General features: G+C 42.8%; 1 protein-coding gene across 5 annotated transcripts in view; it reads right to left on the bottom strand.

Moving 5' to 3' along the window:
* Positions 1 to 431: 431 nt before the first annotated feature.
* The window catches only part of LOC1274515 (uncharacterized), a 142,341-nt gene continuing 122,641 nt past the window's right edge, over positions 432 to 20,131 (bottom strand). For all 5 annotated transcript variants that reach the window (XM_061643917.1, XM_061643919.1, XM_061643918.1 and 2 more), the window contains exons 7-8: positions 9,255 to 9,495; positions 432 to 5,118 (exon numbers count right to left, since the gene is read on the bottom strand). In XM_061643917.1, coding sequence (XP_061499901.1) covers positions 4,943 to 5,118; positions 9,255 to 9,495 — 417 coding nt within the window. In that variant the 3' untranslated portion in view covers positions 432 to 4,942. The remainder of the gene's footprint in view (positions 5,119 to 9,254; positions 9,496 to 20,131) is intronic.

Below are 20,131 nucleotides of genomic sequence, written 5' to 3' on the forward strand. Positions count from 1 at the left end.
AGCCTATATTTTCAAAGCTTTTAAGTAGTAACACACAGATCTCAAAACTGTTAAGATATTTTAATTATTTCAATTTGATATTTAAACACGCTTTAAGAGCGTAATTTGTGAATAGAGAGAATTTTAATTGAAACATTATTTATTTCTGTAGTGTTTGTGTCAGTTTTGTATGTCATATGAAAATGTGATTACTACCGTTTAGTTGAGACAGAAGATTGATTGAGTGACGGGTTATTTTTATATAAATAAATCGACCAAAGCACACTTGACTCAGTTCAAATTGTACCCTGTGGCCTATTCTCAAGGTCAATACTTACCCCTTTTCTCCTTCAAGCTTGCCTAGCTATAGTCTTTTGTCACCAAGTTCATAAAACATATATTGCAAAAATTTCTTTCAACAAACATAAAATGTTCCATGCGCAACCCAGAAGTTGTTCGGATTCATTTTATTTAAACCAATATCATATAATGCACCCTGCTTTTGCTATTCACCTGCACAACCCAACGCACTAGAGAATTATTTGTAGCGGCTGTTTTCACCCACCGTCCCCCACTGCAACTGAAGATCGGCAAATGTGTCTCAAATATTCATCCGTCAATAGTTTTACGCTCACTTTTAAACACTTTCAGTTCTTCATCATCCTACTCATGACCTTATTGTGGTATGCTAACACTTTTGCCCTAGATTGTTTCATTTTTTTTTCTTCCATTTACTTTCGTCTTCTTCATCTCTTTCTCTCTGCACAGCACCTTCATCTGTACGGAGAACCTACTCCGGTATCGATCATTTTACAAAAAAGCCACCTAAATTATTCATGTTTTGCTGATTCTTTTGTTTATTTGTGAAGGGGTTTGATTTTCGTATCTCTTGATTGGCTGCATCGATTTGATGGATGATTTGACCTTTTGCACATCTTGACACGGTGCTTTGTCAAAACACTGTTCTATCAACATGCCACGGAAGGGATTTATTTCCTCTAGCCTGTGTTTAGCTCATGCACCTAATTTAAAGTGTTGCAGCTGTTCCTTTCTGTTTCCTACCAAGTTTGTTCTGCTTCAATAGCTTTCACTATTGTGGCATTGTTCCTATGCGGCATTTTGTATTAAATGTATGTATGTTTCCTGTTCTCCGCATTTCCTTTCCCATACATAATAATTTATTACATCGAAAAACGTTTAGAGTTAGATTCTTCTTAGGTAATCTTCTAGTAGCTCTCGGGTTTGGTTTTGCGTATCGGGTTTCACATCCTTCCTCTGTCGCTTACATACACGTTGACTGCCTCCGGTTGAAATGCCATATGCACAGAGGTGTATCCCTAACACACGATCATACAAAAGAAACTTTAATACATCTAGCTGTTCGGTTCGCTTGTACCATGGGTATATCATGTTCGATTCGATTGTGGATTCGATAGTTTAGAAGTTGCTACAACAATTTTGTTTTTCACTCGGCTGCAAACACACGCCAATCTGTGCTCCACTGTTAAACTTGGCGGAGCAAACCAAGACGGGCCGCTGGAATGAGTTCGAAACTAAGCATAGCCGTGGACTGTGATGGGATCTTTTGCCGATTGAATGCAGCTCGAGCGTGTTTGATTCTTTCATTATAGCGGCGTGTATTCTGGCACTCGTCTGCCGCTCTTTGCCAACGGAAAGCTCTTATCAAATAACAACTATTTACACATCAGTTTTACCATCTAGTGCTGAATCTTTATGTTCATGTTTTTTTTTACTGATTTTTAAATATATATTTTTCGACGATGAGCATGAGTGTTTTGCAGCACTTTAGTGTCATTTGAAGGTATACCAGTGTTTTTGCCCCCGATGCGCCCCGATTCCCGTTGCATGATTTCATTCCGATTCTGCCGAAATGTGTAAAAAGTAAATTCGATCAAATAAGCTATGCGCACGGTACGAACCCACGCTGTGTGTGTGTGTTCGTGTGATCAATTCCCCGTTTCCGGGGCGGGTTTTAACGAGGAGATTGATAAATACATTTAAAATTAATTATATTGGAGGCTGCTTGCAGCGGTGCAGCGTCAGTAACAGCGGAAGCAGCGTGATTGCCTTTCCTGTTGCACCGCTTTCCTGCACCACTTTCCTGCGAGATCCGGCGGGTGGTGGAAATGATGCTGCTGAGTAGTATCATTAGTTTCATAAACATCGAAATGGATGCTCAAGGCTGAATCCGTGATCAATGTGGGGCGAAGAGAGAGAGAGAGAGTGCTAACAACAACAACAACAACCACGGCTACAAAGGCAAAAAAAGCAAGCCAACGAAAGCCATCGATCAACGCGACCCAATCAGCGACAGTGTGGACTGCAGGATGGACGATTTATTTTCATCCCGCGCCCGTAGAATTAATCAATTTATTCCGTTTTCCAATAAGCACAGCGATAGCGAACGGGAGCGGAGCAAGTAGGGGTGCACAGGTGCACGCGGTGCGCTAAAGCCATAAGGTTTTGATTTGCAAGTCACATTTGGTTGGCTGGAGTTGGGAACATTTTCCCTCCGGGGCGGTCGCTCGCATTCCTATGCCAAACAGTGCATAGTGCATTCAATTAATCTATCGTTGATGGCGTGCGAAGGTTGTTTGGCGAAGGAGGTGAAGGGGTTTCATTTGCTCCCGTTGCTCTCTTCCCCCTCGATGCCCCTCCACCACCCTTTCTTGATTGAATTGGACCTTAAGCATGTTCGATTTAAATCACCGATAAGCTCTCACTCCCCCTTTCCGCGTGGGCTGCGGCGCGAAGGAATGACGACGGTGGCCTTTTCGTGATTATTGACAAATTTCAAATGACTTTTAAGTGCAATGCACTTTTTTGTGTGTGCTGTCTATGGTTTTTGTTTGCTTGCAAATCACAGTTTTGGTGTGATTGATTGAGTTGAGCTCAAAGACAAAAACTGCATGTTGCGAGTTTTCCATTGCACTCTATTTGTGTCCTCTTCATATAGCAGTTCGCGCACAAGCAGCAAGGAGCGTCCTTTCCACAACTCACCTTGAACGATAAAAGTGTAAATGTGTTACTTTTCTTCTTCTTCCTCTCTCGTGTAAAAGATCATTATGATCAGTTTACGTCCAACATGATCCAATTTTGCTCTTCCCCCTATTCATTTACCGCCAATATGGTTACGCTGCAAAATGGGACGCCAAATGGTTCCGTTTATTGCAGGCATTTTCGAATAAATGTTTCCCACTACGGCATCGCATTTTCAACACGTGCTTTTTTTTTGTTTCCTTCGCGAAGCAAACAGAACGAAAGCGTACAGGGACGGGACGGACCGTCGCTGCAACAGCAGCAATGTGGAAAACAAAAATCGACACATCAAACGAAAGTGCACCAAAGCAGCATAACTTCATTTATTCATTTTCAATTAAATTTTCGCTTGCGGAACCGTGCCATCACCATGACTGTTCCGCCGTGCTCCCTATTCGCAGGCCGCCCCTTCCAATTTGCTCCTTGCTGGCTGCGCTATGTTGCACGTAGCGTAGCAGAGTACCGGTGAAGTACAACGGCAGAGGTGGAACGCGGGACCGAGAGACCATGATTGGCATCATGATAGTTACGGGCTCGGTATTGGTGCAACGCAGATACGATGCACCGTGACCGAATGCACTCTCGTGCTACCTTTTGCTCGGTACTCGGTTTGATGTTGCTATCGTGCACTCTCTTTCACACATACACCCACATGCACACACTTACTGGAATGAAGGGAAATTAAACAGTGAAAAGAAGTTTTTACCCATTTAGATGATGTTTTATCAACGAGGACCAGGACAAAAAAGGGATCGTAAAGTTAAACGAATAAGCGAAACTTTCACCCCTCTCCTTTTTTCGCAAAACCCTTATTTTCAGCTCTATTGGTAGGAACGGTTTTTATGTATTTCGATCGACTCATTATCAAATGAGAAGCACGAGTGAAACGAGTGTAGATCGAATTTGCATAGAATTTGTTGAAATGATTCCTATTCGTCGCTTGCAATGTATTTCTGTATGTTTAGGTGTCTTGAGTTAATTTACTTTCAATAGGGTGAGAGTTTCATTCTTGGACATCAAAGGCTCGTGTTTTGTAAACTGATCGATTACAGAATGCGATAGAGAGCACAATCTTTTATACAAATCGTTATTGAAAGTTTGTTTTTAGAGTTCTACAGCAATTGATGCAGACGCTTGAATTCAGTAGAGCGAAGATGAAATCAACCCATAGGTATAACTCTGGTCACCGATCCAGACACGTCACCTATTCCTGGGATTAAAGGCATCAAATCAGAATCTTTGATCGACTTTGGAACTATTTGGAACGATTCAATCGAAAAGGGACACTCTGTACGGCGAGAAAAGTTCTGCAAAACACTCATCATCCACCATCCTCAATCTCCTCCTCCTCCTCCGCCTCCTCATCATCATCATCATCATTATCATTAGTGTCATTCTAAACATCACGGTCGTTGGCTTTGGCTTTACGGTTCGAGACGCAGCGTGCTGGTTGCGGTCTGCCCCCACCATCCAGCTGCAGAAATATGCTCTCCTAAACCGCATGATCTATCGACGAGATGACACACCATTCACATTACGTGTGAATATGCCAGGGATATAGACCGGGATGGAAGGATGCAAAGGGATAGTCACTGCCCCATGCTCTCACATGCACATGCAGTGGCTCAGCCGGGTAGGAGGACAGAAGGAAGAAAAACACATAACGCGTCAAATGATGGGGAACGAAATGTACGACAATCCGGTTAAATCCTGTAGTCAGTTTTTTATGCCATTCCCATTCCCCACCACGGCAATTGCGGGGGTTCCAGTGGGGTTGTGGATTCTACGCCTCTTACTGCTGCCGCCGCAATGGGTCTTGTTAGCACTAACGGAGCACAGTAGTAGTAGTATTAGCCGTCGGTTCCGACTGGACACTGCATCACGGCATACGGGTGTAGGCAAACTATCTTCGAAGAAGCGCACCGAGCGGGACGAGCGGTCGACTGAGTGGGGCTAATGAGGGATGGTTGTTGTGCAGCACCAGTGCCAGCGTGATGAGGATCAGCATCCACAGATTTCGGCACCCGACGATGCCTCCTGCCGGGCTCGGCAATATCCGTCCACCGCCGGACGAGGTGACTGAAATGGGAGAGTATGCAAATGGATGAATTAGAGAGGTGGGAATGGTTTCAAGTAGATATGGGTCATTTTGCCTTGACATTATGACACTTTGATAAAGTATTTATTTTGTTAATTATATTGTAATTTTTATTTATATTATAAAGTTTGATAAAGCATTTGTGTTGTTGCAATACAAAACAGTTTACATCTTCAAGCAGCTCCCATATTTGACGCAATAAACATGATTTATTCAATGTACCTATTACTGCATGAATTTCATTAGATTCTCTTATAATTTGCATGTTTCTTAAATCGTCTTTAGAAGAAAGACGAAAGATATATAATTGATTATCCCGTTAATACAATTTTGTTTCTCTCATAGTTGGTATTAACTTTTAGAAGTATTCCTAGTAAGTATTTTCGAAGACTTTCGAGTAAGTATTTTCGAAGACTTTCGAAGTAAAGCAGCATCATCAGACTCATTTTGGTACGCTGGCTTATTTTTATTATTCTGAAGGACGGAAGTTTTTGAATAAATCAATTTTTGGCAACATGTGATTGTTTCTGGTTTCTGGCAACGTTACAGGCCAAAACATTAAAACAAATCCTTGCCTAGCGATATCTGAGATTGCAATGTGTCAAAATAAGCAATGTCATGCAAGACGCGGATGTTTGACCTGAGTGGCATATTTTCCAAGTAATAAAATAATTGTTCGTTCCCAATTATAGCAACTTGCTAAATGGTCCATTTTTGTTCGACGGGTGATCGTGTCTCTCACATACACCATCAACTAATCTACGCAGTATAAATAAAGCGATATCGCGAAATATCAATCTCTTGTCATTCAAATCTTTAAGCAAGCAGCACGCTTCTCTCATATGATTAACAAATCCTTGGCACACGCGTGGCACAGAACTCCAAGCAAAAACACCCAGCTTGGTAACAAAAAAGCACACAATCGGCTGTTCTTAGCAAACAAAACCAAAAAAAAAGCACACAATGTGGCTTCTCATCGGCTTTTCAGAGCCCGGTTACAGTTCTTAGGAACATCTAAAAATCAATCACAACGTAAGGTTCCGTACCAAATAATAATATTGAATGTAATCTTTAATAGCATGTACATAATTATTATTTTCCACTAGATTGCGATAAAAGGAGCAAATTTTAAACGGTTTAAATGCCCTCGAAAAGAAATGAAACACGAAAAGTCAATAAATAGAAAAAGAGCGATCGATAGATAATGATACAGTTTACAGACACAAGGAAAAAGATCGCGCACTGAATTAAAACAAAAAATAACACAGATAAATAAAAATGTTAACTAAATAATGCTTGCATTTAACATTTTTAACTCCCCATTTTCCAACCATTTCATACGCTAAATCATTAAAGTACCACTGTCACTAACGAAATAAAGCATCTATTTAATCATTGTTTATCGCTCATTTAATCATCAGCATAGCGGTGGACTGTTTTCTCTTTATAGCAAGGTTCACCTTACGGATCACCGCATCTTCATTCACCACCATCCATAAGGTTTGGAGAAAAACAACATTTTGATGTACAAAAAAAAAAAAGAAACAGAAAAATTAAAATGCATTGCCTTTACCTGTCGTTGACTGCTGAAACCACTAGTCCAAAATGATTGGCTTGCGGTTCAATTAATCAATTAAAACCCTTTCATGTAATCTTCTTAACAAACCATCCAAGCGCTTTTATCGCTGTGATTCCCAGCCCACATATTCGCACACACAAACGAGCGCCTTTCTTAGATGAAAGGAAGATAAAAAGGATTCTGATGCTCTCGATTGGTGGCCTTTGTGTTGTCCTTTTCCCTTTCTTTTTTTTGTTGTTGCAGTCAAGCTTTTCATAGACGGTTTTTCTTCGAGTAATTTATCAGATCGTAGCTTTTTGAAACTCATCCATTGATCTCTTTATCATTTTTGGTTAGGAGCGGATTAGAATGGTTTCTTAAAATTTAGATAGAAAAAAAGAATTATCACGCCACAATGGCTTTCATCGGCGTAGCATGACCCTGAATTGGCTTTGATTTAAATTTAGCATTTTTTCAACATCCGTTCGATTGGACAGCACAATAAAAGCGAACATGACTAAAGCTCATTGAAGAAGAAAAACAAAACATAATACAAAATAACCAACACAAAAACAAATCTCTATTCACAAAAAAAAAAACCACAAAAAAAGGTTTATTTTTTGGAAAACGGCATGACAAGGGCCATAGTCCCGTGCAAAACGGGCGTAAAAATACTTTTCCATTGACTGATTCCAGGATCTAAGGGATTCAAGAGTCTTGGTTGGCCTCCCTCCCCGATAGAACAATGCGCATTTCTTGGAGCAGAGAATGTCAAACAAATGGAGAGGGTGCAGCAACAACAACAAAAAAGTTCCATTAGATGCTGCCGTCCCCATTACCGGGGCCTTTGAGGTCGGTGTGTAGCCCGGGATTCGGGGGAATGGGAAATAAAAGGAAAAAAACACTAGCCGACCAACATTCGACGAAGCGCCAAATCATCCTAATCAGATTGTCGGAAAAGCGTTATTCAGTTGATTAAGAGAATGTGAGTGCGTCCGTCGATTCAGTGCGTATAAATTGGGCGTAGGATGGTTTGCTCTGCGAAAACCGGGCGAGCGTGAAGATTATGGTGAATTTACTCCCATTGCTTCTTTATTTTTATTCTTCTTTTTTTCGCCCTTTTCCAGCAGCAGGATGGCGACACACGCATGCATATCATCGCAGCGAAGGGGTCACCTTTTCCGGTCGGCCCCAAATGATGAGGTTGGATTCTTTTTCGCCCTTTCCACGCCAAACGACACTGGTGTCTTGCGCTGAGGACACTCCTGCTCTGCCCTATAGCCCAAGCCCTGCTCAGCCGGAACTAATCTAATCCTCTCGAATTGGCCCCAAATGTCCGTTTGATCATCCTTCCGGTCCGGCCGAGTCGTGGAGGGTGAGAGCTAGAGGTCACATTCCAGCGTGTCAGAATGATAAATCAATTTTGCTACACTGGATCTGGTGTAAAGAGACTGGCAGCATCTTAAGCATTTGATCGGTGTGATGGTATCACCACGGCTCGCATCGAACCGGGGTAAAAGGGAAGAAGGAAAACATTCTTGAAAGCGGGAAAGTCCACAGTCACGAGGCACACCTAAAAGTGACCGGAAAAACATCTGTTGATTAGCTTTCGGGCCCAATTTCGATCCACTGGTGGCCGCTGGTGAAACACTAGCGCAACCAATAGATTACTATACTCTTGAGGCTTGTGACCAGATCCAGCCCGTCCTACATCTCCTATTCTGTCTGGGTGTCCAGCGTGCGATGGAGGGATGGTAACGAAGCGATAGCTTCGTAATGGTGCCAGGGCCATTAATCAAAGCCGGAGATTGTGGCCTTCGAATTCGGTGCCCGCTTCTGATTGAGTTTTCTTGATTTGCCATCTCATGATACCATTGCTATTCTGCGCTGCACTGTACGACGGAGGAAAGTTATTAGTGTTTTGTGAATTAAGCTCCAAAAACGGTGACAATGTTGAAACGGAAGAAAATGTTTCAGACCGTTTTTTTACATATTGTTTAATTTGATCTTTACTTTTTTGATGTAATGTTTCGATTGGTTGGGCGAGTTGAAGTAGTTTTAATAGGGTTTTGTCTGTATGGTTGAGTAATTGCTGCGTATAATTGTTGGGCTCTCAGTACAAATGATAGAAAACATTTCCAAAAGAAAAACACTAACGCCCGTAAAAGATCTTAAATATGCTCTATCGCTGCTGGTATTAATATAAATAGACACCTAGCCAACATCCGGCACCATCCCTCTGCAATCGAATGGCGTTTGTAGTTTGAAGGATGCCCAGTTTGAAAATAACAGATCAAAGTCATTCTTCAACAGTCACCTTATTCCAGTACAGCTTCACACATAGCGCATGACGAGGAGAAGATCCAACCTGCAGCCCAGAGCGGCTGTAAATTGCCCTCTCTCGCATATTCCCACCGACGATAAACGCACCGCGGTGGGTTAATCATCCTGGGACCATCGTTCGGGAGTGCTGTTTACACACTTCAAACCCACACGGCAAAATGTACTAGGACTGGGAGGGGGGGGGGGGGGGGGGGGGAGCAGGCGTTCAATACGTACCTCTGGCCGGTATTGGATCCCGCTGGGGCACGCCCAGCTCCAGCTCGGTGTAGCGCTCGTACAGCTTCCCTATGGTGGCGGTACATCGCAGCAACAGTGCGCCACCGGATCCGGACGCACCGCCTAGTCCCGGCATCAGCCCCGTACCGAAGTGCGAGCTTTGCAGGTGTAGCCGTAAGGTGAGACTGCTCGAGATCAGATTGTCCGTGGTGGTTCGTGATTCTTCGTGCGATGTGTAAACCTGCAGAGAAAGAGACGCGGAAAAACGGTATCGACTGTATCAGCAAATGGTTTCTATATTTGATAGACCGACCCTCGATGGCTCGAAGCCATTCTAAAATCTGGCGGGTATCTGTGGCGGTGGTCTAATAAAACAGAGAAAATAACACATTAAACTACCTGTAACCCTCATAGCGTACGCCTCGGCACGGTATTCAGAAACCTAATCAAACTTCAAACGGAACGGGCGACCTGTTCGCTGCCAATACACAGCACCGCTTTAGTGTACCCGGGAGGGCAAATGGGCTGGCGGGTTTTCCGATTTCCGAGGCCCGGGGCCAGAAATAATGGACGAATTCAGTATGAATAATAAAGGCAAACGACCGGGCCGAGCTCCCCGGCCGCATGACAGTGAGTTCCGAGATTTATCGGTCCCATTTGGACCGATTCACGGGTTTTCTTTTCTCGATCGATCGATCGAACGGGCATCCTTTGGATGCTATCTGGTGGTCAATGGCACCGTGGATAGGCAGAAAAAAGGGTTGAGCTGGACGTGCGTACTTTTATGGCACACTTCTTTTACGGCCAGGAAGACGCTTCCGCTAGTAGAAACACAGAGATAAGGAAAAGGAGGGAAGACTGAGAGAGCGGAAAGCAAGAAGCGTAAGAGGATTGAAGTACAATATTGTCGTCTATCGTAGGATAAGCAATGTTTGCGTCTAGGTTAAATCCTTCGCTAAACTTTACTCAGCGCCCAAGTACTGTCAGCGGTGGAGCAACACGGGTTGATGTGTTGTGGGCGAGTCTGCCCTGAGCCTGGACCGATATTTATTGCGATTTTATGTTTATCGGTCGTGCTCGATAATGCAAACGCTTAGGAATGAGCCGAATCACGCCAACCTGCTCGGTGTGTAAGGTTTACCTTCCGCGCTCCGAGCCGCTCGCTCGTAGCAGCGGCAATGAACGAGCAATATCGAGATGGATCGAGCTCCCAAGACCAAAGTGATGTAGTCATAAATGCTAGCTTCTTTACGATTGAGCCACCGAGACTCTCTTCCCGAGGGGTGCTGAGAGGATGCTGACAGTGTGGCGGTGTGGCCATATGTATCGAGTTTCATTGGCTGGCTATTTTTATGTCATCACTTCGCATGACGCGCACAGGGGCTGGACGGCGGGGCATGAACTGTCGTGTACTTCGAGTCGTGTGCGACATGTTTGGTTGTAGAGATGATACGGAGACGAGCGGGTAGTGGTTGGTGACGGACCAGCAGCTTAACAGTTGCGAACAGGAACAGGATCCGTATCAGTAAATCATAAACTTGTCGATACGCTTTTTATGTGCCGAAGGTCGTGCTCGGTGCCGGGCACAATGACACTGAGGGGCGAACACATTGTGAAGGACGCATCGTTAAACGAAGGAACGTTCTTGGAAGATTAAGAGACCGTCCCGAGCGTGTGGGCTTGTTGGTGAAAGTAGAGGTTTAAGGTTTTCTACGCTCAGGGAAATGGAATGGAAAATTGTTCACCTCGCACGGACGGTGCGCCGAGCACGAGCAAAACAAACGGAATGAGCGATAAAAAAGGGAAAGTAAACATTTATTACGACATGACTTCCGATAAGCAAATAGGGTCGAGGTGAGCCGGGGTTGCAAAGGAGCAACGCAAGGGGCGCAAGGACGGGGATAAGCTTCCCGACTGATCGCACAACCATAAGGTGTTGGATAAGCCGTTGAGATGAGCGTGGAAATGGGCAGCTGGGTGCCGGTACAGAGCAACAACATTTACATTTGCTAGTAACAATGGCGGCGCAGAGCAAAAGCAAAACCGTACCGTACTTAAACAAGCATTTACTGTTTGCCTGTCCGCTTCGATATGCTGGAAAGCGGAAGATTAAACAACCGGGAGATATAATTTTTGAAGTACTGTAAACGATTCGCCGCCTTTGCGAGAAAGCATGAGAGAACTTTGCCTAGTACCGGCCAGCAACGTTGTGCATTATACACGAAACTGCTGCACATCAAAACTCAGCGTGGGATTAAAACACGACAAAAACCCCAAAATACACTCACACACACTTTGTACGGCGTGTGTTCAAACAAGGAAAGTTGGCGAACAAAACATACACCCATCGCTCATTGTAGCCAGTGGGGCAGACTGTTTCCGAGATTGAATTCTGCATTGTGCATGTTGTGCACCGCGGTGGGTGATAGTAACGGCTTCTGCTAGTTACCTCTGGCAGTGGTCAGTGGAAACAGTTCGCTCGTATTGCTACAATTACACGCCTCCCAGTTGTACCCCGTCGTGGCCGGAGCTTCAGGGTAAAAGTTTTCCCCATGCTGTAATTTATTCCATCGGGCACTATTGCTTCCTGTTTTATGGCGTGCAGTGTTTTTCTAGCAGAGTTTCCACGATTTAACGAACCTGCTAGAATGATTATTCACGCTCGTTTTACCCGCACACGGTGGTCAGGCAATGCATTAACTACAGTGTTGGCTAGTAACAGTGCTTTGGTGTAACAACCAACCCAACAACAACATTAAGGGAATCTCTAGCGTGTCGATGGTTATCGTGTTCGTGTTCATTACATTTGCAGTTTTATTCCCATGAAGCTGGAATTGTAACACAATGTTATGGCGTTCAGTTTACTGATTTTGATGAAAACGCTTAGTGTAGTGTACATTTAATTGAAAAATAACTGTATATTACTAGAAATTCGAAAATACAACCTATGTTACGCCTGGTAACAATTTGTTGAGTAGCTGTATATACTTTCTTAGAACTGGCTTTGTGTATAATTAATGTTTGTTGCACAGTTTAGAAATTAGTCTGTTTTCTCTCGCTTTAACTTTCCCGATGGCGCCTATTCTCGATTAACTGATCATGCTTGATCCCGCATGATCCTGTTTTGCGACCGCTGTTGAACTTTTCCCTGGTTGGTCATATTTCTAGTACGCTAGTTGTCTCGCCTTTGGGGATATCTTTTTGTCCTTATCTTCCTAACAGCGCCATCTGGTGTTTTTTTTTCTAGTAAATTATTCAAGCTGTCCTTGACGGCCTTTTGTTTAAAAAAAAAAAACATTCGTTTTGTTAATCTACACGAGGTCGATATCGTGCCAACAACATGTATACCATTGATTTAATATAGCACTATACGTCGTAGTCATACCACACCTGAAAGTGTGTTATTGATGTGATTTGTTAGTCAGTTAAATATGCGAAATTTGGCGTTTTGTTTGGTAAAATATGACGATTGATAAAATTTATTTTTTTCTTTTTTTAAGCAATATGAGTAATTAATCTTTTTTTTCAAATGGACTATTTTTGCTGATTTTATGACTACAACTAGTATAGAAATATGCCTGTTTTATATACCAATAATGATGCTATGGTAGAAAAAATCAGAAAATGGTGCATAAATGCGTCGAACTTGAATAAATCAAATGTAATGCATAGTAATTAGGGAAAAACATTTTGTTTAACTGAAATATGTTGAAATACGAAAAAATATCATTCATAAAATTTTATTAAATACACAAACAATATGTGCCTCACTATTATTCCATTTCCTAAGATTTTTTTTAAAGAAATTAATGTATATGTTGAAGAAATTAATTTATATGATGAAGAAATAAGTTCATATCAGCCAATAATATTTTATTATATTAAATTATTCTCCATCATCTGCCAGACCCGCTAGGCCCCGAAGGGTCGCGTTTAAATGGCACATTCCTTAAGTGCTCGTGCTTTTGCCACTATCCGAAACGAAATTGATTATGAAGTGCAAGGGCAAGCAGTTCTAACGCGACTCGTTTGAAGTGCACTATGGTGTGCGCAATCAAGGTGCAAAGCTGCACCAGTGCCCTCATGTAATTCAATGTGCGGAATGAATTTCCTTCCATTATCACTTTCTGTTTGTCTGGGACCAGTACGCCGTGACCCACATGCTCGTTGAGATGTTGACGGCAGGTGATAAATTAAAAGTGGCAAACGTGTGCTGCCAGCGTACTGCTTGCGACGTTGCTACCTGCCTTTCAAGGCCCATAAGCTAGCTTCTCTCTTTGAGCCAGACGCACCCGGCCCAAGGCTGTGCATAATTGGAGCGCCAAGAAGGATTTGAGCGTTATTCCACTCGGCAGGCTTGCTGGCTGGCTCCCAGCGGGGCAATATTGTGCTCAGCAAGACTGAAAACTGTCGGGTGAAAAATAGAAAATTCGTGTGCAAGTGAAACTTTTCATGTGCAAGTTAAGTAATGTTTCGCCCTCCTCTGCCAACCAACCCACGAAGCGCTAGGGGCCGTGTCCGTTGAAGGAGAATGGGGTCAAAAATCTACCCCACGATGAACGTATTACGATGTCAGTTTTAGTTTTACTCTGCCATCAACCGGGTGGCGCTTGGTCGACTGCAGCAAATATGATGACAGAGCGCATCTCAACTCGTTCGGCCGCGAGCCCACCAGCCAGTCCACGGCCGAACGTCAGCGAAAAAGATCTCGCACCATAACAAGATTTTCATTTGAGTCACATCCGGCCACCAGCTGCCATGAGAGAGGGAAACCATTTTTCACGCCTCCAACATGTGGTACCAGAAACTGTCGGACAGAAATCGCCTGTCGTTTTCTCTCTTCACTCTCTCATCCTCTCTCTCACACTCTTTATCAGTGGCTCGTTACCTTGGTGGAACGCTTCACATATTTGAGAGTTCTGCACCAGCATAACCCAGAGGTACAGCGAGAGGAATGTAATTTAATGTAGATCTTTTTTTTTTGTTGGTCACTCCTAGAACCTATTCCTTTTTCCTGCGAGCGTATAAATTGTTCCACCCGCAACCGTTTACCGCAGATTCAATTTACGGTGGACATATTTTGCCACAATTTTGTTGGCCCAACCTTGTCCAAAGCTGTGCTTGACCCCGTGAACCGTACCGTACCGCCCATCGGGCAACGTAGATGGATGCTTTACGATGGCAAAAGTTTGTCAAAGTTCGTTGAATGCTCGAGTGGAGTGAGTTGAAAGGAGGCACGTTTGAAAACATCTACGAACATTGGTGGAAGGCAACATTGATGAGCTGCGGTTGTGGAAGTAGGAACGTCGCTGTGGCAACATCACCTGAATTTCCCTCCTGGGGGGTGTAAAGTAGAGAGCCAGGAGACTTCATAACTGTATGTGACCCGTAATTGATATGGAAAGTTTGGGCTAGTGGTCGAAATGGTGCAATAATAAGAGTGGCTTTGCACTAAGAAAAGTGATCGCTTCATGTTAGTGGTAGCATAGGAGTAGTAATTAAAATTTATGCTCAGCTTTAAAATGGACCCGTACCCATGGGAGTCACATAAAATTTCTGTCGAAAACGACATGTGCCAATGAATATTTTATGGTCCAAAAATGGTTCAATGTTTACAGGAAATTGTATGTTGCACTTCAAAGAGAAAATTAACAGAAAATCCACAGCAAACAGCTTAGTGCTAGTAAATTATAGCTCATGGCAATCAAACCATGCTCAGTTTAGATAATATTAGCTTTGAATTGGAGTTTAAAACTGACACAGTTGGGATTTAACTTGAAAATAGTCAGCCTAAGCCCTCTCAAATACTCGTATTAACACCCATTTCTAGTAAAACAAAACTATTCGCGGAAATAAAGCACTACTCCACCATCGGTGAAGCAGTTCGCTAGCCTTCAAAAGGATACCTTGCAGTGTTCTTTCGAATTTCCGGCCGTTTCGCAATGCAGAGCATATCAAGCGTAAAGCATAATTTGAACAGCCGCGCCGCGGCTAAATCGGCAAATTAGCGTGCATCCGTACGCTATTGATTCGTCGTTCGGTTTGCTAGAAAAAGAGCGACCGAGTACGTTTCGCGGGCCATCTTTTGCTCAAAGCCGCTCTTTTTATTTTGTCCAATCAACTGACGCCGACCAAGGAGGGCGATTTTCCAAGTGTACACACTCAAAAGGCAGACCAGCGCGGACCGACCGTGGCGTGGCAAGAGTGTCAGAGCAGGGGCCAAACGAGCCGGCTGGAACGGAATGGAAAACCACTCACCCGGTATGAAACTCAAAATGGTGCGTAATTGGCTCAATATTAAAATTTACTCAATGGAATGCAAATTTGTCTCAAGCTGCTTCCCGGACTGACGCTCGTTCCGCGCACAGATCGGAACCAAAACTCGCGGCTGCTCTTGAAATCGCTCGGCGCGGTACTAGACGACAGCTGGAATTCGTTTGTTCATACCACCATTCTAAGCTGGCATTTCATGCAAGTCGACTCTGTATGTGTATGTGTGTGTTTCTTTTTGTGGTCCAACGTTGGTGCCAGCCCTATTATTTAGGCTGTTTGTGCTTTGGTTAGTTGAAAGAAAATCCAACCTAGGCGTATTGTGCAGGCTGCTATGTCACACAACAACAAAAAATGCAAAGAATCGTGGAAACACACATACACACGCCGAGAAAACAACAGCAGCTTACCCACACGAATGCCCGAAAAATCGCTAACCAAGACAGAAACGAAAATGAAGATAGATAAAGCGTCTCGGAGAAAAACACTCGCTTCATTATTCTTATTTTATGCCCCTTTTTCCTTCTTCTCGTGTCATTTACTTCCACTCCGCGGGCGCGGGAGACGTGCCGTGGCGGGTAGCGAGCGTTGACTGGCTGTTTCGTTTGTACAAATAAAAAATAGCCGACTGCTGGCACATGACTTTTCCCTTTATTTTCCTTTTGCTCTCCAACTTCACTGTGTTTCCTCCACTTGGCGTGGGAGGTGGGGCAGGTGACGGAGAGTAGGTCAAAGGATCCCGCACCCTGACGCTTTATTCGGAGAATAAATGATTATTGTTGTTGTCGTGCCGGTGTACCGAAACAATGAAAGCGAACGATTTATGCGCGTCCTCTAACTGTGCCGCACTGCCGCAACACGGTGGGGTGAGGTGTGCGTGTACGATGGAGTACAGAGGGGAATGACTTCAAAGTCGGACCACCAGGACCGTTTGCTGGTGGTGGTGGTGGTGGTACAGCGTTTCCCGAGGGTGAGAATTGGGCCCCCACACTCTCGAGAGCGGTTAACTTTCACCATTGTGCTGTGCGTACTTTTTCCCTTCCATGTTTTCACTGTAGCATGAGGCAAAAAAAGCTTTCCACCGTAGGTACACTAGCACGTGTACGGAGATATGATGCACCCAATTGGTGGAGGTCAAAAAATCAGTCGTTGCTTGCTTTTTGTGCGCCTGAGTTTGCCCCCTGAGAGTGATATTTTTTTCTTTATTTCACCAAAAACCTCCTCCCTACTGACGGGCGAGATATGGTTGTTTTGTTTCAACCATTTCCCTACAGCCAGTCAGACGGAGCGCTGGACAGCATAGCATAATTAGACAGAAACAGTGGACTTGATTTAGCAATAAAATGGAGGCGCATGGTGCTTCACCGTCAAACGTTCGAAATGGGCAAACGATGGGTGAAAAAAAAAGAAAACGCACGGAAAAAAATGGAAAGAACAAACAAACGAATCGCACTGGCTGGCTGTCGCTCCGGCAAGAAGTAATCACGAAAACAAATCTGTTCCATGACCTACAAGGGACAGTGTGACAGCAGAACAAAAAGCAAACGATTAGCCACGCGTTCTTTATTACGGCGACAAATTGAGAGCGAAGTGGTGTCATTTTATGGGACAATGATTACGTTTATATTAGAATTAACGAGTGGCAACTCAATTCGGGTGTATGATGGAGTGTGACAGTAAGTGAATATTTAAATTTATCAAATGTGCCCGCGCGGGCTATTAATGGAGTTATTATTTTTTTGTGTATTTTCTGGGCAGGATTAGTTTAAATCCAAGTCGGAGAACCTTTTTAACGTGTAATAAAATAATTGAGTGTAGGAAGCATAAGCGTTAAGTGCATAATAAAAATGCTAAAATAATGAATGTTCCTAAGTTATATCAATAAAGTAAATGATAATACAGATAATCAAACTTTTAAAGTGAGTTCCTTAATTCCTTCAAAAAGTGCTGATTGGAACGAAAATGTCTAAAACATCTGAAAAAATCAATCTAAAATTGATAGCTTAAAGGCTGACCTGAAAAACAAAATAAAACAAAAGAATCTAAAAATGTTTTAACTAACGAGGTTGTTGGAAGTCAAATTGTAAGTGTTGTAAGTTACATTACTTATGAATCTATGACGCGAATTTCGTTATATCGCGGAAGTTGACATCTCTAATTATACTTAATAATATGTTGTTTTTTTCTTCTTCAAATTAATAAATTAATAATTTGAAGAAGAAAAAAACAACATATTATTCAATTGAATTCAATTTTCGCAAGACTAAGCTTTTAAAGTTTTTAAATGTTTATGTTTTATCACGAAATTTGGAAAATTTGCTATAAGCAGTTTTAATCAATATAGTTTACATGAACTGTATTAAAATGTACACATCCCTATAAAATAATAACGTAAGTTTAAGAAAAGTCAGTAAAACAAAACCACAATTTCTATACGCTGTGCAGATGTGAGTGATCATGGTTCTATTTTAACTTCGATCGTACTCGCAAACGCAAGGGTAACGCAAATATCACACCAGTATCTCACATGTAGACAAATAACTTAATCTAAAAAGGCATGTAAACAACAGTAAGCTATGTTTTGGTTTGTCGTTGGCAAATAAAATAATGTGGGGTAATGTAGGTAAAGACGGACACATAAAGCAAAATGTTCAAAATCTAGGGGTGTATAAATACTGCGGCCATGAAAATATGCATACTTTACCTCACACTCATGTTCTATCAGAAAATGTATTGAAACTTTTAGGTTTCTATCGTTTTTTTATGTTTTTTTGTGAAATATTCGTGAATGTTTTAAAAAACATGTTATTTATGCAGTTTTGAAATGTTCGGAAAAAACGGACACCTGATAAGGGAAAGTTGGATACTTAGAAGAGTAAGAGTGACACCTGTAGAAAACGTTGGAGATTGAAGAGGTTTACAGTATTTCAACAAATCCTATTACTTTGCACGCCTTGGTACGTACATAAACCAATTCTTGGCCAATTGCAACAACGGTTCATTAAGCTGTGAATTTAGGAAATGTTAGCACCGCTTCTAACATATCATATTATGCAGAAGGTAAAGCATTATTACGGGCACTAACAGCTTGTTTGAAGCACTTGTTAAAATGTCCAGCCATTTTTCCAACCCTGTTAAAATCAACTTTTTTATCTTTATAGTTCTCTCATCTCATCTTCTCTCATCTCATTCCTCTCAACAGAATATCCCATATATTGCTGAACGATGCCATATCAATGCCTTTTCTTATTGTTGATTAAAGTTGTCCAAGTAGTGGCAAGATAAAGGGTTTCGTAAAGAGCCTCATCAGCGTGGAGCGAATAATATTATAACGAATGGTTGCTATTTCCGGTGTTCCGTTTCTCGCATATTTCAATGTTTTCTCTATTTGCTGGATGGTGAATGTCTTCCGATTACCCTTACTTAAGGAATAAAAATAAAATTAACCAAAAATTTTAGTGTCCATCTTTCCCTACGACAGAGTGTCCGTGGTTTCCCACTTTGGTGTCAGGATTCCTAACCCCCAGAAAACAGTTTTTTTTTAATTTCATTGCCGTTCTTTCATTAGGTTTTAGCTTAATACTTACGACAACCAGGGGCGGTTTTAGAAATCCGCAAACTAAGCGGCCACTTGGGGCTCGTTTATAACTGTAACTACGTTTTGAATAGAACTATGTGAAGTTGTTTAATTGATTTTGAGCCCAAAATTTGCTAGAATTCGTGCTAGATACTGCCTGCATGGCTTATTCAGCAACTCCACCAAGCAAAGCCACCGATGCATTCGTGTCATGTTGCCCATTATGGCGCTGTTCACAGTAACAGCCTTTGTAGTGACGCAAACGCAAGCGGATCGGTACGACATCAAATGACAACGCCCGTGCAACAATTGAGCATTGCATCGCTGCATCGAGGGCGTGCGTAAAGGGAGCGGCACGAAATGAGTCTGTCAAGTTAAATCGACAACCAACAAAGGGAAATAAGCAACAATGACAGAATCCCAGCACGTTCCGTACGCTTTTGTCTATCACCCGACGGAGTGGATTGAATGTTGCATCGCTACTGCACCGGAAATACAAACTATTGAACGACCACCGACTGCATCCGAGCGTAGGGAGGAGAGACACGTAACGGCAAGATATTGCTTACCTTAAAAAGGGGCTGCGTTTGGGCGGGTTGAAATAACGTGCTACCCTTTTCCGTGTGATACGTGCTTTTACCGTTGCTGGAGCGAGTACAAAAAGATTTTCCCCTACTTTGCCACCCACTGTGCATGTACGGGTTTAGTTCATCCGATAGGCAGTTCTTTGGGCCGGAATAGAACAGCATGGAACAGGCATGTGGCTTCGCCAGGATCCAGCAGACGCTTGTTGCTTCAACAATTCACATGCATTGGATGACACACACACACAAACACACATACACACACAGTAACTCTATTGTTGTGTTGTACCCGCCTCTTTGTCCATTCTCATTTGCATCTTTAGCGAAATTGTGTGGTGAAAGTGCATTAAGTGCATGCGTTTTGTGAAGGCGTCTACGGTTCGTTGAGTCGTTCGGCCCTACTACCATTGAGCAGAGGTGCAATGCGAGTTCTCCCACTCGTGTAA

Source organism: Anopheles gambiae, chromosome 2 (genome assembly GCF_943734735.2).
Source record: "Anopheles gambiae chromosome 2, idAnoGambNW_F1_1, whole genome shotgun sequence".
Classification (NCBI taxonomy): domain Eukaryota; kingdom Metazoa; phylum Arthropoda; class Insecta; order Diptera; family Culicidae; genus Anopheles; species Anopheles gambiae.